At 41.7% G+C, this 24,425-nt stretch overlaps 1 protein-coding gene across 1 annotated transcript; it reads right to left on the reverse strand.

Annotated features, from left to right (window-relative positions):
* Nucleotides 1–13,594: 13,594 nt before the first annotated feature.
* On the reverse strand, nt 13,595–24,081 carry LOC106565211 (rac GTPase-activating protein 1). The gene is made up of 17 exons (XM_014132074.3): nt 23,919–24,081; nt 23,542–23,629; nt 23,089–23,291; nt 22,461–22,621; nt 21,319–21,388; nt 20,238–20,285; nt 19,950–20,024; nt 19,583–19,697; nt 19,174–19,322; nt 18,795–18,962; nt 18,455–18,553; nt 18,069–18,267; nt 17,770–17,875; nt 17,374–17,509; nt 17,009–17,132; nt 16,708–16,813; nt 13,595–16,295 (listed from the first exon to the last, which is right to left on the reverse strand). The coding sequence occupies exons 2-17, from the start codon at nt 23,624–23,626 to the stop codon at nt 16,220–16,222; spliced, it is 1,920 nt and encodes a 639-aa protein (XP_013987549.2). The 5' UTR covers nt 23,627–23,629; nt 23,919–24,081; the 3' UTR covers nt 13,595–16,219.
* Nucleotides 24,082–24,425: the final 344 nt, after the last annotated feature.

Raw genomic sequence — 24,425 nt, forward strand, 5'->3', positions numbered from 1 at the left:
AGACTTCAAACGGGCCTGTATATGTATTCTTGAGCAGGGGGACCTTGCGGGCGCTGCAGGATTTCAGTCCACGGCGTAGTGTGTTACCAATTGTTTTCCTGGTGACTATGGTCCCAGCTGCCTTGAGATCATTGACAACATCCTCCCGTGTAGTTCTGGGCTGATTCCTCACCGTTCTCATGATCATTGCAACTCCACGAGGTGAGATCTTGCATGGAGACCCAGGCCGAGGGATATTGACAGTTCTTTTGTGTTTCTTCCATTTGCGAATAATCGCACCATATGTTGTCACCTTCTCACCAAGCTGCTTGGCGATGAACTTGTAGCCCATTCCAGCCTTGTGTAGGTCTACAATCCGGTCCCTGACATCCTTGGAGAGCTCTTTGGTCTTGGCCATGGTGGAGAGTTTGGAATCTGATTGATTGATTGCTTCTGTGGAAAGGTGTCTTTTATGCAGGTAACAAGCTGCGGTTAGGAGCACTCCCTTTAAGAGTGTGCTCCTAATCTCAGCTCATTACCTATATAAAAGACACCTGGGAGCCAGAAATCTTTCTGATTGAGAGGGGGTCAAATACTTATTTCCCTCATTAAAATGCGAATCAATTTATAACATTTTTGACATGCGTTTTTCTGGATATTTTTGTTGTTATTCTGTCTCTCACTGTTCAAATAAACCTACCATTAAAATTATAGACTGATCCTTTCTTTGTCAGTGGGCAAACGTACAAAATCAGCAGGGGATCAAATACTTATTTCCCTCACTGTGTACATACATATATATATATATATATATATATATATATATATATATATATATATATATATATCCCTCTCTAACTTTAAGCCTCAGCTGTCAGAGCAGCTTACCTGTACACAGCCAATCTGTAAATAGCACACCCAACTACCTCATCCCCATATTGTTATTTATCCTCTTGCTCTTTTGCATCCCAGTATCTCTACTTGCACGTCATCATCTGCACATCTATCAGTCCAGTGTTAATGCTAAATTGTAATTATTTCGCCTCTATGGCCTTACCTCCCTACTCTTCAACATTTGCACACACTGTACATTGATTTGTCTATTGAGTTATTGACTGTACGTTTGTTTATGTGTAACTCTGTGTTTTTGTCGCACTGCTTTGCTTTATCTTGGCCAGGTCGCAGTTGTAAATGAGAACTTGTTCTCAACTGGCCTACCTGGTTAAATAAAGGTGAAATAAAAATAAATACATTAAAAAAAATACTTTATAGCAACCAGATGCTAATGTTTGCATCGATTAACCCAAAACGATGAGCATGAGTTTTGCCTAAAATGTTTTATGTTGTTTACATATACTATAAAGCAATTCTGCTATAGATCTCAAGGAAGCATATCCAAATATGTGTGTGGTCCATCTTTTCAACAACTGTCTCTGTGGTCTGCAGCCATCTGCCTTCTCCAATCACAAGAGAGCAATCCTGAGGTTCATCCACCTGTTGGATCGCATTTGGGCCAAGTACATTAGAAACCCTTGGTGCAACAATAACTTCATAGACATTTACAGTAAATTGCCTCATATATGAACCTTTCATCCATAACAGGTTTGTCTTCAGCAAGGAATATTTATTAAATTGTTGCCCACCTGTGTGGTGCACATTTTAGGACATTCCTAATCCCTATGACAAAAGCCCGTCTCCCCATTCTATTTCTGTGTTCCTAAACAGAGGTTGTTGCAAAATCTGCCACAGAGGGATAGCATTATTACTGCATTATTCAGCGCCGTAGCATCTCACATCATGTTGATGAAAGACTATTTGTCTGAAGTTCACTGTGGTTTAATTTGACATCATTCACCCACCGTGACTTTTGATGAAGGGTGATAATGAGGCCCTGCCTCCTACCTTTGTTCTTCTGTGTAGATCAATCCCGAACATACACATGAAGAACACGTTTAATGAGGTACATAGTTACCTCGATGCCGATTGAATATGTATTTATGTATCCACCTCGCACAATATTGACCCTGGGGGTTTCAGCCAAGACAAGAGGTTCTTAATAATGGAAATAGAATATATTTAATGTATTCTATCACTACGATACTAATATATGTAATCTGACTCTGAGTAAGTAAGTACATTAGAGTTTGCCAACTTAGCAACCCTCCTCTTGGAGAGTGTACAGGCTTTTGTTCCATCCCTGCTTTAACTCGCCATATTCACCAAATCAAAGTCCAGCTAAGCTGCTGATTGGAGGAACCAGGGTTGTTAAAGCAGGGCTGGAACAAAAGTCCGGTAGCACTCCATGAGGAAGGGTAGGGAAGCTGGCAACCTATGCAGTAGGCAACATCTACCCTTGGATTTGGCTAATGATAAGGCAAGAACATAGGTATTTACTCTAAACCATTGACAACTATAGGGAAAACCTACCTCAAATGAGCTGGTGCACTAGGAAAAGACTATGTGTTCATATTAGGCTCATTGAGACGAGAGAGTAATAAACCCACTGGGCACAGTTTCTATTCCACGTTAGTTCAACGTAATTTTGTTGAAATGACGTGGAAACAACATAGATTCAACCAGCGTGTGCCCAGTGGGAACTGTCAGCTGTTTGTATGATGGATTACATAATAGTGCAACAGTACCCCCTAGTGAAGAATATGTGGAAGGACCTATGTGGCGACCAAATCGATTTGTTTTTACCTTATCGCTTAGTTACACAACTATCCAATAGAGATAGTGATGGATGGGTGTCTGTGGACTATGGTCTCTCTCTCTCCCCACGTGAGCCTCTTCTCTCCCACCCCCACCCCCCAGTGAGTCCAAAGATAAGAGAGAGAGAGAACGAGAGCGAGAGAGAGGAGAGAGACAGAGAGACAAAGGGGCTGATCTCCACAGCAGGATTACTGATGATTGGACCATGGCCAGGATGTATTACAATGCTTATGTGTATTTTTGTATTTTACAAAAACACAAACGTCAACATAAATGACACTGACAAATTCAAAAATTCACTTTAGGAAGAGTCCGATTAATTTAAAGGTAATCACACTTGAATAACACAGACTAGGCCACTCACTGGGCAAAAACTGGTTTAATCAATGTTGTTTCCATGTAATTTCAACCCCAAACATCTATCAGATGACGTTGAATCAACGTGGAAAACTAATTGGACTTGCAAAAAGTAATACACTTTTAACCTAAATCCAATGACTTGGTGAATGTTTTTGTTGATTTCACGTTGAATTCACGTTAGCTGACAACTCAACCAAATGTAAATCATAACCAGTGGGCACAGACTGCGAGTTAACTAGTACAACAATAAGGCAGATACAGTGAGGGGAAAAAAGTATTTGATCCCCTGCTGATTTTGTACGTTTGCCCGCTGACAAAGAAATGATCAGTCTATAATTTTAACGGTAGGTTTATTTGAACAGTGAGAGACAGAATAACAACAAAAAAATCCAGAAAAACGCATGTCAAAAATGTTATAAATTGATTTGCATTTTAATGAGGGAAATAAGTATTTGACCCCTCTGAAAAACATTACTTAGTACTTGGTGGCAAAACCCTTGTTGGCAATCACAGGGGTCAGACGTTTCTTGTAGTTGGCCACCAGGTTTGCACACATCTCAGGAGGGATTTTGTCCCACTCCTCTTTGCAGATCTTCTCCAAGACATTAAGGTTTCGAGGCTGACGTTTGGCAACTCGAACCTTCGCTCCCTCCACAGATTTTCTATGGGATTAAGGTCTGGAGACTGGTTAGGCCACTCCAGGACCTTAATGTGCTTCTTCTTGAGACACTCCTTTGTTGCCTTGGCCGTGTGTTTTGGGTCATTGTCATGCTGGAATACCCATCCACGACCCATTTTCAATGCCCTGGCTGAGGGAAGGAGGTTCTCACCCAAGATTTGACGGTACATGGCCCCGTCCATCATCCCTTTGATGCGGTGAAGTTGTCCTGTCCCCTTAGCAGAAAAACACCCCCAAAGCATAATATTTCCACCTCCATGTTTGACGGTGGGGATGGTGTTCTTGGGGTCATAGGCAGCATTCCTCCTCCTCCAAACATGGCGAGTTGAGTTGATGCCAAAGAGCTCCATTTTGGTCTCATCTGACCACAGCACTTTCACCCAGTTGTCCTCTGAATCATTCAGATGTTCATTGGCAAACTTCAGATGGGCATGTATATGTGCTTTCTTGAGCAGGGGGACCTTGCGGGCGCTGCAGGATTTGAGTCCTTCACGGCGTAGTGTGTTACCAATTGTTTTCTTGGTGACTATGGTCAAAGCTGCCTTGAGATCATTGACAAGATCCTCCCGTGTAGTTCTGGGCTGATTCCTCACCATTCTCATGATCATTGCAACTCCATGAGGTGAGATCTTGCATGGAGCCCCAGGACGAGGGAGATTGACAGTTCTTTTGTGTTTCTTCCATTTGCGAATAATCGCACCATATGTTGTCACCTTCTCACCAAGCTGCTTGGCGATGAACTTGTAGCCCATTCCAGCCTTGTGTAGGTCTACAATCTTGTCCCTGACATCCTTGGAGAGCTCTTTGGTCTTGGCCATGGTGGAGAGTTTGGAATCTGATTGATTGATTGCTTCTGTGGACAGGTGTCTTTTATGCAGGTAACAAACTGAGATTAGGAGCACTCCCTTTAAGAGTGTGCTCCTAATCTCAGCTCGTTACCTGTATAAAAGACACCTGGGAGCCAGAAATCTTTCTGATTGAGAGGGGGTCAAATACTTATTTCCCTCATTAAAATGCAAATCAATTTATAACATTTTTGACATGCGTTTTTCTTGATTTTTTTGTTGTTATTCTGTCTCTCACTGTTCAAATAAACCTACCATTAAAATTATAGACTGATCATTTATTTGTCAGTCGGCAAACGTACAAAATCAGCAGGGGATCAAATACTTTTTTCCCTCACTGTACATGTAGACAAAATAAAACTATACAACCTGGTCGAATTCTGTTATTACATTTTAGAATATGTGGGATTATTTGTGTGCTGCATATAAATACAGATTACATTTTAATGCAGCAAAATGTTAATAATGTGCAAGAGGTGTGTAGACAACCACAAACTTCCAGACAGAAACACACATAGACCTGCACATATTCATAGACATAGCTAGAGCAGCTCTATCAGCAAGCTGGCTAATAATTGTGTGTGTGTGTGTGTGCTGTCATATTCACAGGGAAACATATCCCAGCATGTCACAGTTTTATTAAAAGGAACACAGGAGACTGTTTTATCCGGCACAGGGAAACTGAGGAGTCAACATCCCAAAGCATAAACCCTGAGATAAGGGGCTCAGTGAATATGGTCTGGAACGTGTGCAGGGGTGACTCTGTAGGAGGACAGAGTGCCAGCCGGCCAGTCCAGATACACTCCTACTCTGTAGGAGCGGAAGGGGAATGAGGGGACAAGTATGTCAGTCTTCTTATCATTGTGTCTGGCAGTGTAACAGTTACTATAGGTGCTCAGGCACCACGACTTATCATTGCATTCAAGAAAACTGTCAAAACCCATTCTTCTCCTATTTCCTCTATACGTCACTCCTATACCAGTCTTTACCCGCTCCACTCTGCTTCCCAGTAACAGCGCCCAGTCAGACCCTCTCTACACAGCAGCTGTAGTCAAATCTCTCTGGGTGATCAGGATACGGCTGCTCCTCTATCACCCGTGTCACCTTTCTGTTCTTTTCAGACAGAGAGAGCTTTCTGTCTGTTGTGTTTCAATCTAGTGTGAGCTCACTGGCATCTTTTTAGTTTATCCCATCACATCAATAGAGTCAACCAACCCTGTTCATTTCTCTATTGTTATGTATCACTTCAGGAGGGATTAGAAGATGTCTTATATGAATTGTCAAATAAAATGCATTCGTTCATTCACTTACAAGTCTTGGGGAAAAAAGACAAAAATACCATGATTCCATATTTCAGTATCGCATACACACACACACACCAGGAAGCCTGACAGCCTGCATAGAGCTTATTATATGGCACTATATATCTGGTACAAAAAAAAGTATAAAAATGTATGCACTCACTACTGCAAGTCGCTCTGGATAAGTGCGCCTGCTAAACGACTAAAATGTAAAAATGTAAATGTCATTCACACATTTACAACAGAGCGAAAAGTGTAATTACGAACTTTCTCTGTGAGGTTACACCCATTCAACCTAAATGAAATGTAGAAATATGCAATGTTCAGGGTTTGTGTGTAGCATCTCATTTGAGAAAAATTGGTAATTGTAATGTTCATGTTTTATTTTCGTACATATGAATATTCTGTCTGTTTTAAATATGTACTTACAGAGCTGTATTGGACGTTTTGACCACTGGCAGAACCCTCTATCAGGTTTCAGGTAAGACCCAAGTGCAGACTGTGTTGAAGTAACAATGTTTATTGCAACAACAGGGGCAGACAAACGACAGGTCAAGGCAGGCAGGGGTCGATAATCCAGAGTAGTGGGGCCAAGGTACAGGACGGCAGGCAGGCCCAGGGTCAGGTCAGGCAAGGGTCAAGACCAGGAGGACGAGGAAAAAGAGAGACTGGGGAAAACAGGATCTGAGAAACCGCTGGTTGACTTGAGACAAACAAGACAAACTGGCACAGACAGGCAGAAAACACAGGTATAAATACCAAGGGGATATGTGGGGAAGATGGGAAACACCTGGAGGGGGGTGGAGACAAGCGAAACAGATCAGGGCGTGACACCCTCAGAAGCTCCTTCTGTGATTTGGAGAATGTTTTCAGGTCAAACACATCCAGCTCCTCTTTTGAAGTCAGCAACACAAAGACCAGAGCTGACCACTGAGCAGGTGGGCAGTTGGCCTCTGAGAGACATTCTGCATGTAGTGTTTGACCAAGAGAATGGACATTCAGCTCATTCAGACAGTGGAACAGATTGAAGCATCTCTCTGAGGGTATGTCCCTGATATTCTCCTTAATGTATTCCACTATCCTCATATTGGTCTGTGTGCGGCTTCTTGTCTGTGTCAGAAGTCCTTGGAGTCGAGTGTGATTGGACTCCAGTGAGAGGCCGAGAAGGAAGCTGAGGAACAGGTCCAAGCGCCCACTCTCACTCTGTAAGGCCTTATCCACGGCACACTTATGTAGGCTAATTTCAGAATTCCCATCTTGACTAAAGGTTGATTTATGGTTCATCCAAAAGGTTAACATTGCTGTTGTTGAATGTGAGAAACACATAAAGCGGCCAGAAAATCCTGGATGAGCAGATGAACACTTTCTCCTGGTACAGCATACACTCCTTGTTACGGCTGTCGAAAGGAGTGGACCAAAGTGCAGCGTGTGTGTTGTTCCACATTTTATTTACTCTGTAAAACTATGCAGTACATAAATAAACTGAATACACAAAACAACAAACCGTGACGCAGAGGTGAAACAAACACTACTCAAAAAGAATCACCCACAAAACCCAGGTAGAAAAACCCCTACTTAAGTATGATCTCCAATTAGAGACAAGGAGGACCAGCTGCCTCTAATTGGAGATCATCCCAAACAAACCAACACAGAAATACAAAAACTAGAAACTAACAACATAGAAATAGAACACATAGAATAAACCCCCCTGTCACGCCCTGACCTACTCTACCATAGAAAATAACAGCTTACCATGGTCAGGACGTGACACTCCTCTCTAAAGGTCTGTGTGCACATTCCTGAGAACACTGATGCTTCTCTGACATCAATGCCACACTCTCTCAGGTCCCCATAGAAAATCTGATTTCCTTTCTTCAGCTGTTTAAAAACCAGTTTTTCCAGGGTCATGACTCTCTTTATTCCAGTGTGGATCTGGCTCATATTTCCCATGATACAGTGCCTTGCAAAAGTGTTCACCCCCCTTGGCGTTTTTCCTATATTGTTGCATTACAGCCTGTCATTTAAATAGATTTTTATTTGGATTTAATGTAATGGACATACACAAAATAGTCCAAATTGGTGAAGTGAAATGAAAAAAATAACTTGTTTCACAAAATTAAAAAAAATACAAAACAAAAAAGTGGTGCGTGATTATTTATTCACCCCTTTGCTCTGAAGCCCCTAAATAAGATCTGGTGCAACCAATTACCTTCAGAAGTCACATAGGTAGTTAAATAAAGTCCACCTGTGTGCAATGTCACATGATCTGTCACATGATCTCAGTATATATAGACCAGTTCTGAAAGGCCCCAGAGTCTGCAACACCACTAAGCAAGGGACACCACCAAACAAGCGGCACCATGAAGACCAAGGAGCTTTCCAAACAAGTCAGGGACAAAGTTGTGGAGAAGTACAGATCAGGGTTGGGTTATAAAAAAATATCTGAAATATTGAACATCCCACGGAGCACCATTAAACCCATTATAAAAAAAATTGAAAGACTATGACACCACAACAAACCTGCCAAGAGAGGGCCGCCCACCAAAACTCATGGACCAGGCAAGAAGGGTGTTAATCAAAGAGGCAACAAAGAGACCAAAGATAACCCTGAAGGAGCTGCAAAGCGGAGATTGGAGTATCTGTCCATAGGATCACTTTAAGCCGTACACTCCACAGAGCTGGGCTTTATGGAAGAGTGGCCAGAAAAAAGCCATTGCTTAAAGAAAAAAATAAGCAAACACGTTTGGTGTTCGCCAAAAGGCATGTGGGAGACTCCCCAAACATATGGAAGAAGGTACTCTGATCAGATGAGACTAAAATTGAGCTTTTTGGCCATCAAGGAAAACGCTATGTCTGGCGCAAACCCATCAACTCTCATCACCCCGAGAATACCATCCCCACAGTGAAGCATGGTGGTGGCAGCATCATGCTGTGGGGATGTTTTTCATCAGCAAGGACTGGGAAACTGGTCAGAATTGAAGGAATGATGGATGGCGCTAAATAAATACATTCTTGAGGGAAAGCTGTTTCAGTCTTCCAGAGATTTGAGACTGGGACGGAGGTTCACCTTCCAGCAGGACAATGACCCTAAGCATACTGCTAAAGCAACACTCGAGTGGTTTAAGGGGAAACATTTAAATATCTTGGAATGTCCTAGTCAAAGCCCAGACCTCAATCCAATTAAGAATCTGTGGTATGACTTAAAGATTGCTGTACACCAGGGGGGGGTTGTCTGTTTTTTTGTCTTATTTCTTGTTTGTTTCACAAAAAATGTATATTTTGCATCTTCAAGGGGGTAGACATGTTGTGTAAATCAAATGAAACAAACCCCCCCAAAAAAATCTATTTATATTCCAGGTTGTAAGGCAACAAAATAGGAAAAATGCCAAGGGGGTGAATACTTTCGCAAGCCACTGTACCTCATGTTCATTATTGACCTCTCTACTTCCATCCTCAGTGATATAGAGCTCTGTGTCGATCTTATTGAGAAGTGTTGTGTTTCCTAGTTGAGATATTCCCTCAATTATACTTTCAAACATCTTCAGATGAGATTTAAGTTTTTGTTGGCTTCTCTTGGCAAGTGTATCTAAAAAAAAAAAATGGGGGGGGGGGGTTCTTTTACCCCAGTTTCGTGATATCCAATTGGTACAGTCTTGTCCCATCGCTGCAACTCCCGTACTGACTCGGGAAAGGTGAAGGTCGAGAGCCATGCACCCTCCAAAGCACAACCCTGCCAAGCTGCACTGCTTCTTGACACACTGCTCGCTTAACCCAGAAGCCAGCCACACCAACGTGTCGGAGGAAACACAGTACAAATGCCATCAGCTTGCTAGAGCGCGATGGAACAAGGAAATCACGGCTGGCCAAACCTTCCCCTAACCCAGACAACGCTGGGCCAATTGTGCACCGCCTCATGGGTTTTCCCGTTCACAGCCAGCTGTAACACAACCTGGGCTTGAACCTAGGGCTGTAGTGGCACCTAAAGCACTGTGATGCAGTGCCTTAGACAGCTGCACCACTTGGGAGGGCAAAAACAAAACATTTAACCAGAACCTAATTTTTGTACTTTTTTTATTTTATTCAGGATTTCAAGCTGAAAGTCTATGTGCAATAGATGTTTTTAATTATCTACAGAGGTAAGCCTCCACTATACTAAGGTATTTACTTTGTTTGGTATATACTATGTATTTCATGAATTTAGCATTAAATTTAGCACCAAGAGACTACATGCAAATTCATACTTAATTGCACAGTCTTATTGCACAAAAGGGGCTTTTTAAGCTAACACATTTTGTTTGGCTCATATTATATAAACGTATTAAAATATTATTTAAAGATTTCTTAGTTCTATGTAGTGTGTTAGCGAGCTCATTCTGGTTCATGTTCCTCAGGACGTGCAGTGTGATCTTCAGACCGCCCTCTCTGGCACTGCTCAGCTGATTCTCATTCAGTGTTCACCCCTTCCTCATCCTCCCTTTGACTTCCAAAGCATTCTGGGAGATCTGGAATCCTCTTCATCCTCTACAGCTCTTTCTTCACAAACTTGATGCTATTCTCTTCAATTGACTGAACACACAAAATCAAAAAGATGAGATCAAAAGAATATCAATGTATTTGAACATATGAAACTGTTAATTTATATCAGGGGTATTCAACCAGAAGTCCGTGGCCGGTACTGCAGGGGGTTTGCTAAAATATATTTCAAAGAAAGTCAAATAAATATTTGTTTTATTTCAACGTTTCTATGAATATCACTAGCAACAACAGAATAAACACATTTTTAATTACATACCTATAGTAGACAAGAGCAGAATATATATTTCTAATGATGTCAACTTAATTTCACTCATTGTAACCAATTACACTCACTGGAGTATCTGACATAGGCTTTGAAAAAGCACACGCAAATAGGCTACTAGTTGGTAAGTGCCTCTGGCTGCTGGTAAGCTTTCTTGAATTGGACATACATGTTTGCCTACACATGGCTAAACAGCTGCTCTTGGCAACCATGTTTGGAGTTACCTTTCTAGCTAATAGACTATAATAGAGTTTACACTTCCTCTTCCAACTATAATGTGGGGAGGTCAAAATAATGAAAAACGATCTACCAAATATATTAATTCACCTAATGATAAGACAAGAAATGTGAAAAAATGATTTTGCTAACGTATGATGGGGGTTTTCCAGTTTCCCTGAAAGTGGGTCCATGGGCAAGAAAAGGTTGAAGACCCCTAATTTATATACAGTGCCTTCACACCCCCAAAATACTCTGTGATGTCAAAGTGGAAGATTTTTTTTTTTTTACTATTTATAAAAAATAAAATACGAAAATGTCTTGATTAGGTAAGTATTCAGCCCCTGTGAATTCATCTCCCAGTGTCTGGTGGAAAGCAGACAACCAGGTTTTCCTCTAGGATTTTTCCTGTGCTTAGCTCTATTCCATTTATTTTTTATCCTAAAAAACTCCCGGGTCCTTAACAATTACAAGCATGCCCATAACATGATGCAGCCACTACTATGTTTAAAAATATGGAGAGTGGTACTCAGTAATGTATTGTATTGGATCTGCCCCAAACATAACACTTTGTTTTCAGGACAAAAAGTAAATTGACTTCCCACATTTTTTGTAGTATTACTTTGGTGTTGCAAACAGGATGCATGTTTTGAAATATTTGTATTCTTTACAGGCTTCCTTCTTTTCACTCTGTCAATTAGGTTAGTATTGTAGAGTAACTAAAATGTTGTTGATCCATCCTAATTTTTCTCCTATCACAGCCATTGAACTCTGTAAACTGTTTAAGTGACCATTGGCCTCATGGTGAAATCCCTGAGCGGTTGTCTTCCTCTCCGGCCACTGAGTTAGGAAGGACACCTATCTTTGTAGTGACTGGGTGTAGTAATACACCATCCAAAGTGTTATTAATAACTTCACCATGTTTAAAGGGATATTCAATGTCTGCTTTTTTATATCCATCTACCAATAGCTGCCCTTTGCGAGGCATTGGAAAACTTTCCTGGTCTTTGTGGTTGAATCTGTGTTTGAAATTCACTGCTCGACTGAAGTACCTTACAGATAATAGTATGTGTGAGGTACAGTTAATCTTTGGATACAATCATTTCTGATCTAATGTCAGTCTGTCATGTTGGCAGGTAAGGATTTAGTGTACAATAATATCACAATTTATTCATTAACAGAATAGTATTTTCTGAACATGTGTGTGTATGTGCGTGTCTGCCTGAGGTGCGATTCTAGCGCGTGTGTGTGTGTGTGCCGCCAGTCTCCGAAAGCCATGAATAAAACATGCAAGAGGTGGTGGTGGAAGCTCCAAAGTCAGTGGTGTGTGTGCTTATGTGCTGCCGGCCCAGGCGACCCATGATGTCAGTCAGTTGGCAGGAACCTGTCACTGAAAACTTCCTTTTTCTTTGAAGGCCTGTCATTTCTAATGTACCAGAGCCAGAACTGTGGCAAAAGTAGTCTCGTTTGGTTTGCGTCGTGTGTGTGTGTGTTTGTGTTTTGAGGGGAAACATTTTCAAATTAACATATCCACTGAACCAAACAGGAATCTCAGTCCATTTCCCTACTACACACATCAAGGTCTCCATACTCTCACTTTTGCTCCAGTAATTGCTCCTGTATTGGAATAATGCCCTCAACCAAGTTAATCGATTTGAAATACTAATAAACCAGACTTCTCCCAATTGCACTTGGTGTTCAAGGTCATCAAACGCACCACATCCATGATAGATATTTGCCATAATGTGGCACATCTGGGATGCTAGCGATTCACTGTTCCTCATCTAGATAGTAGGATGCTGTCCCTTAATGAGAACAGACCGTGGAGTGCAAATTGTCCAAGCTTTCCAACTTATTGTAACGTCACAGCAGTCATTGAGGGGAGGCATTGTCGGCTATAATAGAAATGTAACAGTTAGAGAAAACATGGTTCCGTGTACCAGAAGAGAAGAGACTTGATCAGCACCAAGCAAAGGCTCATTCAGACTGTTATATTTCTACATGAAAACTTGGGTACACTTTTTGCACCTTTATCCAGGTATGCAGCCATGACGGAAATAGGGACTGGCTTTCAATGAAGTGTCCGAGGCATTCTCTCAGGTGACAGGATAGGTGTTTATGCCAGGGTGGTGGGGGCTGACGGGTAGGTGGCCATGGTTGTATTTCTCTGCCCATTTGGCCCCGTAATGAGCCACTCTGACGAGCTTGTCTGACAGCAGCTGGTGAGAAAAAAAAAATACAAACAGGAAACAGCCAGCCAGGGATGAGAAGAAGTGCAAATGAGAGAGCGAGGGAGGAGAGAAAGTGTGTAATGCGTGCTGCTCTTAAGGCAGCAATAAATTCTATTTTAATGGGGCACTGCAGCAGTATCAGGCACTCAGCAGCCTGTTGTGTTTGATGCCAAATTGGGCAGAATAAACAGATTTGCTGTGCAGCTGGTGCAAACTCTATCAGAATCTATCACGCCCTCCCCTCTATCACTCCTGCTCCCTCTTTCCTCCCCTCCAAACATCCTAGATGTGAATTGCACCATGCACACAGATTCCAGAATACACTTGAGGTCTGGCAGAAGTACATTGATTTCATTGGGATGTGGTGCACACTATTGAGACTTTGCATGTCGTGATCATTGCAAGTGGCCTAAAAACTTGCCTCAGAAATATTTGCAGTCTTCAAAAACAGTTGATATAAAGAAAACAACTGGTTGCTAATCTCTTCCTTTAATTTGGTATTGAGACATAGCCCTATATAGCCCGAATCTATACAACCGGCAGCATGAGACATGACGTAAACTTTACGTTAGCTGTGTATTATTCCTGAAAACATTTGCAGTGAAATATCCCTTTTAAATTGTCATGACCAACAATGACAACTACAAAAATGGTATATTCACATGATCAACTACTGTATTTCTTTAAACTACCTTTCCCCTCTTTTTAAATTTTTTTTTAAATAGTATATACACAGTGCATTATGAGGGTGTCAAATGATGCAATTGCGCCCCCTTGTGGATAAAATAAAACACTCTTCAGGTAGGAAAATAAATGAAAGGTGCACTGTGACACACAAAGGGAAATCACTACATAAATGTGATTGTATAGAAATCTTCATATCTCCTTCCCATCAAGTTTTACAATTAGCATGATAATTGTGTATGAATAACAACACTTTTTGGTTAGAGAGTTTGTATTAGAAGGCAGAGAATCCTATAGGTTCTTTGGAAGCCATATGATAAACAACACAGAAACTTGAATTCAACCGCAACGTACATAGACATCTATTCTGAGCACAAGGATGGCAGGATACATACATGACTTACTAGTCCTATTCAAATTCGTACAGAGATGGCCAGTAAGAGCCATTCTCGTGTTTCCGTTGCCATCTTTGGTTAGAAAGTTTACATAATCCCCTTTTTATGTGTTACCTTATGGAGGTTAGCATGATTATTTTACTGTTAAAAGAAAGAAAAAAAAAAGTTAAAACATCAAAGTAAAACAATCATTGCATTCCAAAATGTAGATCACATTAATTACAGCTGCAGGACAAGCCCCAAAAGATTGCACCAAAATGTAGACAAAAACAAATAATAAAAAAATTAAAATAAAAAAAAAATTCTGGTCCAATCCAGCGCTAGTGTACCACTAACTCTGATTACAATAACAGTATAAAAAGGAGAACAACTATCAATAGATAATGTACACACGATTAGGCTTTACACAACAGTATGTACTGTATAGTGGTCAACTGATCAATTCACAGAGAAGAGTCAACAAAGGTCCTTGGTTTGATGAAGCAGCAAAGTCACATGTATTCATGGGTGGATATAGACTTCCATTAGTAGACAGATTGGACCATACTGATAAGTCATCACAACGGCCAGAAGTTTTGGGGAACTTTGAGGCCCTGTGGTCTTACTGGTATTTCCAGCATTGTCCACTAATGTTGCTGCGGGTAGGAAGTGTTCTGTAATTGACACAAGCTGTTTCCAATCAAAATCAATCAATGTCTGGTTGTGCGTGTGTGGCGGGGAAGGCGTAGCTCTGTTAAAATAAAAAATAAAAATAACTTTTTTTTTTTTTTTTAAATCGTACAAAACGGATTTGGCAGGGAATAGTATTTCTAGATCAGTGATTCTACACCTCACTTTTCTCATGCTGATCCTCTCCAGCCGACTCGGAAGTTAAAGCTTAAAATGGATCCATTATGGGCAGTTGAAAGGGGAGAATCAATTAAACCGGTTTCCACCCAAAATTCATTACAATATACTTCCATGGTTGGTTTCATTGTCTGTGTTGACACAGGCAGCCCAATTCTGATATTTTTTTCTTCCACTAATTGGTCTTTTGACCAATCACATCAGCTCTTTTCACATCAGATCTTTTTTTAAGACCTGATCTGATTGGTCAAAAGACCAATGAGTGAAAATAAGACAAGAATTGGGCTGTCTGTGTAAAAGCAGCCAAAGACTCCCCTTTAACTGACCCTAATTAAAAAATAAATGCTAAAATTTCCGAGTCCGTTGGAGAGGATTCGATCCACTTGAGAAAAGTGAAGTGTAGAATCAATGATCTACAAATAGTATTCCCTGCCAAATAAAAGGCGTTGTGCAATTAAGATTCACAGCACTGCGGCTCCCATGTCTAAGGCGATCCTCCCACCGAAACACACACACCGAGAAACACACACAACCCGATATTGATTGATTGATTGGAGACAGCTTGTGTCAACTGAATAACATTTCCTAGGATTTTCTACGTGCAGCAAACCTAGTGGATAATGCTGGAAATAAATGGTTAAAGCACAACACCACAAAAAGTGCCCCAAACTCCTGGCCCTAGTCATCACAAGTACAAACATATTCCACAAAAGTGGAGATAAACATTTTATAGCATAAAATATCAATAAAATAGAGTTTTAGTTTAACGTTACATAAAGTTATTAGCAGCAGTTAGTTTAAAGCTAAATCAAGTATTGCATGGTTCATAAAAGAGTTTAAAGGGTGTGATATAAAAGTGTATGAAATACAGTACATTTAAGTAGATTATTTTATCCAGAGTGACATACAGGAGCAATTAGGGTTAAGTGCCTTGCTCAAGGGCATGTCGACAGATGTTTCACCTAGTCGGCACGTGGAATCGAACCAGCAACCTTTCAGTTACTGGCCCTACGCTCTTCACCGCTAGGCTACCTGCCACTTATATACAGTAGCTAAAGTTAAGAACAGATTTTCTCCTTGACCACATTACTGCATTATTGGTTCTTTAGAAAAAGAGTATAAAACAAAATGAGTAAAATTGTAATCGTTTCCCTGAATACTGTGGCTTGACCACTACTTCAGCTGAGGGGAGGCAAAAAAGCCTCCTTGGCGACTTGAGCTAGAAGATGCCTTGCTCTTGCTTCCAAATCTGTAAAATCATACAAGAAAAAAAACATGAACCTCCATCACTCCAATACTAGGAAGAAATACAACAGACCGCTAAATACCCATTCAAGGACAGATCGAAGCACACATTCATCAAATTAAAGCACTGATATTATCCAAGCTAATGAGAATTTTCAAAAAAAAAATGGTTGACAAAATGTATCACCCACAGAGAAGGAACATTGCTCAAAACTAAAACACCAGGGTCATGTTAATTAGGACCCGCAATAGAAAATGTTTTAGAATGTTAAACAATCATTAGCATTTGTTATTGGACCAGGTACTCCCTTCCTGTTTCAGTATGTTTTCTTATTTGGCTCCTAATGGAACACAACCCATTTGAGATGTGCATTAAGATCTTGGGGGGGCCCTATGTTTAGAGTGGTGCTGCTTACATGGTGGTGTTTGACAGGGTCTTCTTCATTCGCTGGGACAGGGAGCTGGAGGAGGGAGTTTTGGTCATCTGGTGTTCTGGAGTGGTCACTGGCCCCAGCATGCTCACTGGTTGGGGGAGAATTAACACATTCAGGAGAAAATTGTGACATATTTTCTGCACATTACCCAAACACTATGGCCATAAAAACATTCAAGTTGGAGTTAAAAGGCCATAGCAATGATAAAGGATATGTTTTGTATTTAAACATTCCTTGACACTAGTCTATGGGCCAGGACAGACTGGTTCTCAGTGGTGTTTACCTTTGTGGTCAGGAGTGTTGTAGCAGTTAGCATTGCCCTTGACCATGTTGTCCGCGTGGGCCTGCTGGTCCACTGTGTACTGGCTCCAGTACTCATGAGGAAGGTCCAACAAGCGCTCCATCACCTGTTTACATCAATAGGAATCAAATACCCTGTTGTGTGGAGACTAACACTCATTTCTGTATGGTGAGAATCATTCTCATTAAGTATTGAAAGAGTGCTAAAATATAACACAAATCGTACGTTAAAAACTAGACAGTTGATAAACTAGTGTCCGCATCCTTCAGGGAAATAAATAAAAAAAGGTGATTAAAAAAAAAAAACATACATTTAGCGGAGTCATATTTGTATAGTTCCATACATACCCTTGGTTGTCTGTTGGTATCCTGCAGGATGGTCATGGGGTCTGGTTCTGGGACGGCATGGCCTACCAGGGTGGGCCCGAACACTCTGGCCAAGTTGGTGACGTCCATCTTGGTATCTAGTACACACCGGGCCACCCTAAAAGCACCAGAAGTCAACCATTTCAGAGAGACTCAAGTGAACGGAGCTTCTGCAGTGCCTTGTGAAATCAGGACACTTTTATACTTGCCTTTGATTATGGAGGGCGGTTACCACAGAATGTAAAATGACGGTTACATTCACCAAACATCCACCACCACAGTTTACAAACAAACACAGGTAGGGGCAGCACTTTCGCCTGGAAGTGGAAAGTGACAGATTTGCAAAGTGACCGTGAAGGGGTGGAAGCGCTGCCGTACCTCTTCAGGTGGATGGCTAGATAGGCCAGAGTGTCTCTGTTGGGTTGGGGCAGCTCACTGATGGTCTGGTAGATCAGCGCCAGGCTATTGTCATCGTCCTGAATTTCTGTGGACAAGACAAGAGTGATAGAGGCACTCCATAGAGTACTCACAAGGTAAGGAAACAAATGCGTAATTTTGTAATCCGGGTGAACTATCCCTTTAATGCATACCCGAACGCACTTGAACATAACCAGAATAACGTCTACGTTTTAAAATCTATTTAACCCCTTAAAGACAGCCAACTGCCAAGGACGGACCTGCAGCCACCATGAAGGCGCGGTTGAGGCGGAAGGTGAGGAGGGGCTCAGGGAGGTTCCTCAGGAAGTCCTTGAGGAGGCCCGTGACACAGTGGATGTCATCCACCTTGGCCAGGGCCGGCACTGTCCTCTCCCGCAGGAACCTCTCCTTCAGCTCCTTCACTGTGCGCCCCTCGCCTGACACACGGTACAGACCCGTCTGAGAGGGGCGGTGGAGAGAGAAAAAATAATAAATGGGCAGGAACGTTAACAGGCAATAGGGACAGATAAAACAGGAATTATCAAGGTAAAAATGCATTTGTTACCAGAGCTAATATCTGAAGATATGACTGATGTTCTTTCCTTTTATCAAAGTGAATTTTGTAAGTGCTAAAATGGCTGCTCACCTCATTTAAACCCCTGTGTTCGATCTCTTTGACACAGTGGACCACTAGGGCTGGGATCATGGGAGAGGAGGAGGGAGCGTAGTCTGCAAGGGTGCTTGGCTACAACACAAGAGATACAGTTATGACATGCAAAGTTTGGAGAAGCCATTCGAGACAAAGATGGTACCAATACAAATTCAGGAATGGTGTCCAGAATATACCAAACCATACGCAGGTAAACCCTGAATCCGATATGAAGAAAATAGCACAATGGTCAGTTATTGCTGTATAAGCACCAAGTGTCGCAAATATGAAGTCTTGTCAATCTATGCATGTATTACTAACTACACAGGTTCAGTACCTCTCTGGTCCTGACGGGTGTGCTGCCTGTGGAGGCAGGGTTGCACGGCAGTGGGCAGCGATCACGGCACTCGGGGTGAGCCACAATCCTGCAGTCCTGGCACCTCAGGCAGAGCTTTCCAAACTTGGTCTTCCTTCCGCAGGGCACGCAGAACTCTGACTTGATAACCTGCGTTAGAAGAGGGCCAGAACAGAGACTCTCGGCTTGAACGTGTAGATGTCGGACAAATCATTAGACGGTAGATAAGATTACTCAATATAAAGACTTAACTGGGTCAACAACCTCAAGTTAATTATGTGACAAAAATATTTTCCCAATGCTGTAAAAAATAAAATACTCAAAATAAGGTACAGGCAAAAACAATAATGACAATGTGTACCGTTTTGGCAAGGAATTCGTGCTTTCGGACCCCGCCTTTGGCTCTGGGTGTTTTGAGTGGGGGCGGAGCCTCACTGCATGGGGTGCTGGGTGCCTCGCTAGCCGTCTCTGATTGGTCAATAGTAGTGGTACTGTCCCAGCCCTGAGGATCTGAAAGAACAGATATACAGTTACAGATATAGCAGGGAACTATTGGTATCTCCTTGAAATCTAGTGGCAGTTGCTGGAATTGACAAAAAAGTGGTGTTTATGCACGAAACGTTTTCAAACAAGGGAGGTAGCCCATTACCTGAACTTGTCCAATAATTTTCAATTTCCGTTTCAACAAACTTCACTACGCTGTGCCCATTTGAACATGCCCCTGGCAGATGAAAATAAGGATGTATCTAGGCTTGCTAGTGTCGTCTCACCAGTCCTGCTGCGTGTCCAGTATCCGGGCACTGTCTTGATGGTGGACACGGCCTCCACGGGACCTCCATTGACGGGCACTGTGATGGTGGTTTTGGTCACTATGGAGTCATTCATCTGCAATAATACATACATATCCTGTGATTGACAGGAAATAATACTCAAAAAGGAGAAAGCAAACACAGAAGCAATATCTATTTTTTTTAAATGTAAAGCAACTGGTCTAGTGACCAAAATTCTATACATTGAATAGCAGTGTGCTGGAGTGCTATCCAAATCAAATGAGACTAGGGTCAGAAATGAAGTCATTTTGTAGATGTTGTATTAGCTTCACTGGAGTTAGTTTCAGAAGCCTGCATTGAGTAGTACCCTCTCTGATGGTCGGCCACTGGAGCGGGGTTTCTTCATCTCCTGCTGGGGCTCAGCAAGGTTTCTGGAAGAGCGCTGTGGAAACAAATAGGAACGACTTAGCTAACCAAACTTTCAGATGACTGAGCATTGTAGATTGAGTGGAAATGTTGTCATAATTGGCACTCTATCCTTGACTACAGATGCTTTAGATATAACGTTTGAAAAAAAAAAATGAAAAAAAAAAGACATGTACATTTCTATTGTGGATCTGTCAGGCTCTAAACTAAATAGTAACTCTCCACACACCCTTTTCTGGCGCTTCCTCAGTCGCACTGTCCTCATCACAGAGGAGTCCTACAGGGAATAGAGAATGGTGACTCCACAGTTCATGTTTATGAGAATATCTAGAATATTATGTAGTATTAGTGTGGCTATAGCTACACTTAACAAAAATATAAAAACGCAACAATTTCAAAGACTTTACTGAGTTACAGTTATATAAAGGAAATCAGTCAATTGAAATAAATTCATTAGGCCCTACTCTATGGATTTCACTTCTGGGAATACAGATATGCATCTGTTGGTGACAGATACCTTAAAAATAAAAATAATAATAAAGAAAAATAAAGAGAGTACCAGTCAGTATCTGGTGTGACCAGCATGTGCCTCATGTAGCGTGATATCTCCTTTGCATAGAGATGATCTGGCTATTGATTGTGTAATGTTGTCCCACTCGGCTTCAATGGCAGGTGAAGAAGCCGGGTGTGGAGGTCCTGGGCTGGCGTGGTTACATGTGGTCTGCGGTTGTGAGACTGGTTGGAAGTATTGCCAAATTCTCTAAAACGACGTTGGAGGCAGCTTACGGTAGAGAAATTAACATAAAATTCTCTGGCAACAGCTCTGATGGACATTCCTACAGTCAGCATGCCTATTGCACGCTCCCTCAACTTGAGACATCTGTGGCATTGTGTTGTGTGACAAAACTGCACATTTTAGAGTGGCCTTTTATTGTCCCCAGAACAAGGTGCACCTGTATAATGATCATTCTGTTGAATCAGCTTCTTGATATGCCACACATGTCAGGTGCATGGATTATCTTGACAAAGGAGAAATGCTCACTAACAGGGATGTGAACAAATTCGTGCAATTTTTGTTGTTGTTGAGAAATAAGCTTTTTGTGCGTATGTAAGATTTCTGGGATCTTTTATTTCAGCACATAAAACATGGGCTCAACACTATATACATGTTGCGTTTATATTTTTGTTAAGTTTATTTGACCACTTTTTCTATTTTGGCATATTGTATTCATGTCTTTTTGTGATGGCGCACAACTACAATGCCCAAGACAAATGGCCCCTTGGGGAAAATGTAAAGCGGATATACTTACCAGAGAATCATCCGTTTTGTCATAGCTAATGTCTGACAACAAGGAAGCAGATTCATCTATAGTGGTTAACCTATAAAGACATGACGGGAGGCTTGGTTATGATCACTGTTCTGAATCAGAACAATCTGGGTCATATTCACTAAGGGCACGATTCAGACTTAGGAAATGTACGCCCATCCTACACACTTCTCAGTAGTTGGTATTTTGACTTACCTTATGCAGGTGCATAGCGGGCTTTGTAGGCGTGGTTCCCTTGCGTGCCCTGAATAAATGTCAGTCAACTGCTGAAAACCCTCCCACTTGCTGGCCAACAGATTTCCTCATGGAGTTCATTCAATAGGGGTTTCAGTACATTTATCTAAAGCCATCCCTTTAAAATTTGGTGAACCTTTAATTTGAATTTTCTCAAGAGAATATATGGAGAATATTAGGGATCAATGAAAGAAAGCCATGTAAATACATGCATATTAATCTCATTTCAGCACCAATTGGTTAATTTAAAAATACTCTGATCTTGTATGTCATTTGGAGTTAGGAAAGCATTTATTACTAAAAAATACAAAAAAATGATTTGGAGAGCCTTTACGTACTAAATATATTGGTGAATCAGAATTACAGTGGTTTGATTCATCCTGAAGGTTACCGTACTCAATTGTTCAATCCATTAAATATTAGAAGGTGAGAAAAGTGTAGAATAGGGGTTGAACAGTAGTCCTATAAATCTACCCTAATAATCCTCACTAATGATGGAACTGTATGACAACGGTCCAGTTGTCGTGAACCATGTGCCAGGCTCCAGGGTTATACTGCTACGCATGGTCTATATTGATTCAAAAAGGCTACATGTCCCAAATTACTGCACAACTTGTAATACGTTAGCCTATTATGATCCACTATTCCTAGAGATCCTCAGGGGATTTACTTTCCATTTACGCCCCCGCTTAACTCAGGTCGGAATTCCCCCCCTAAGCATTTAACTGAAGCAAACGGCCGAAAGGGGCTAGGCGTTTCTGAATTTGTTCAAAAACAAATATTTCTTATTATTTCCCATAGCAAACCTTTGGTTTTTTTGTTTTTTGCGTGCTCTGATGAACACAGCCCAGACAAGGCTGATGAGGGCCTAGTAGAGGAGTGTACAGTACCTGCGGCTGTTGTTGAGGTTGGTGTTGTTCTTGGCGGCCTGTGCGGCCTGGGAATGGGCGTTGAGGAAGGCCAGGGCCGAGCGCTGCTCCTCGCTCAGGTGGAGGCTGCTGCTGGAACCATCTGCCACCAGCAGATCCCGGATCAGCTGGATCTGACGCTCCTACACACACAGATCAGGTCATTTCCCCATCATGTCCTAGCCTTCCAAACAGTATTCATACTAACTCATAGGCTTATTAAGTCAGGCTGTAATGCACAGTTAATTGGTATAGACAGCCCGGTGTAAATGCTCCTTACAAGCCAAAATGTTTAATAAAGTTGCATTTGAATTTACAGTGACCATAGAGCAAATAGGGTTATGTGCCTTGCGCAAGGACACCAACATATTTTTCACCTTGTCGGCTCAGTTACTCAATCCAGCATTACACCAAGTAACTGAGTATTACAGCCTGATTAAATCAGACTAACTCATAACTACTAACTAATTAACCATTGTGGTCTTCAAACTCTGCCCTCTATTTAACACTGAACATCACAAAAGAGCAGCATTTCCCAATAGAAGCCACCACAACTTTTATGATGTAGTACACGTTTAATGTACTGTAATTTTTCTATAACTGTACCAACCAGTTTCTCGTAGTCAGACTCAGCCCGCTGGCGCCGTCTGATCTCCACGTCCACCTGGTTCCGCGCGTGTTTCAGCTTGACCTCCAGAGCCCCCCTCTCAGTCTCCGTTTTGGTCAGCACCTCCTTGCATGCCCCAAGCGTCTCATCACACTGGAGCCACTTCCGCCTGCAGTCCTCAAAGTTCAGAGCCATCTGGATGAACTCTGGGCAGAAAAGCAAGGGGATGGTTATTGTTTAACTATCTGCCTTTTCTCTACAGACCATGTTGATTGCTTTGAAGTCAATCTCCCCCATTGTTTTGTTTTTCAGGTGAGGAGTGTGTGTGGGGGAAATTAGATTTGCACCAGCCAGTGAGAGAACCTGCAATCTCTGATATGCCATCCCTGATATGCAATGCCTGGAGAAACACTGATTTCCACCGTCAACCAAAAGCATGCTCCACTAGTCACTTACGTGGTTCGATGCCCTCAATGAGAATCTCGGAGTGTGCAAGCAGACTCTGGAACTGGTTGTGCAGGTTCAACACGGTCGATTCCATGTCCTGATAAAGTAAGGTTAAAAAATGAGAAGCGGAAGCAATCACGTGACAGAAACCCAGCAGGGGACTTGATAAAAGATGTTCTACTATATTCCTCTCGGACTTTATTTATTTGGTCATTCTAACGTTAGCTAGCAAACATTATAAATAATAGATAGGCTAGCTAGCGTGAGCTATTTTAACAGATTGAAACGGATTCACTTCCATTTCTTTTGCAAGCAGGCTAGCTAGCTAAATTAGTTAACTTTAGTAAACAACACTGACAAGAAAACAAAAACAAACAGACACTTACGAGCGTCGGGCTTTCCTAGGACAGTGTCTCGCGGCTGATGTTTCCAGCTGCTATCAAAGGCAAATTTTATTGCGATTCTTAATAAACAAGCTACGTTGTGTGTCTAGCCACACCTGTCTTATCTGGTTCCAGGCATTTCAAAACCAGGCGCCAAGGAAGAAGGCGTTTCTTTGGTATTATTGACACATTACTGCCCCCATCTGTGTTGGAGTGTAAATATGCTTACAATTGATAGGCCAAAATACATTAGCCCGGCTCTAGCGTTTTAGATGCCCTAAACGTGGTATTGCAAATTCCCTGCAATACCACACATTTTGCCATGACTTATGCCATATTAATGATATCTGAGTGAGTGTGACTAACAAAATCAATGGGGGTCCCTTGGAGGTCAGGGCGCCTGGGCACATGCCCTGTATGCTCGGTCTGTATTCGGCCATGATTACTAGAAGTTTAGATAACTGGCTAGACTAACTTACCAATCTAAAAATTGGTAGCTGACATTACTAA

The sequence above is a fragment of the Salmo salar genome, chromosome 12, assembly GCF_965601325.2.
Source record: "Salmo salar chromosome 12, fSalSal1, whole genome shotgun sequence".
NCBI lineage: Eukaryota > Metazoa > Chordata > Actinopteri > Salmoniformes > Salmonidae > Salmo > Salmo salar.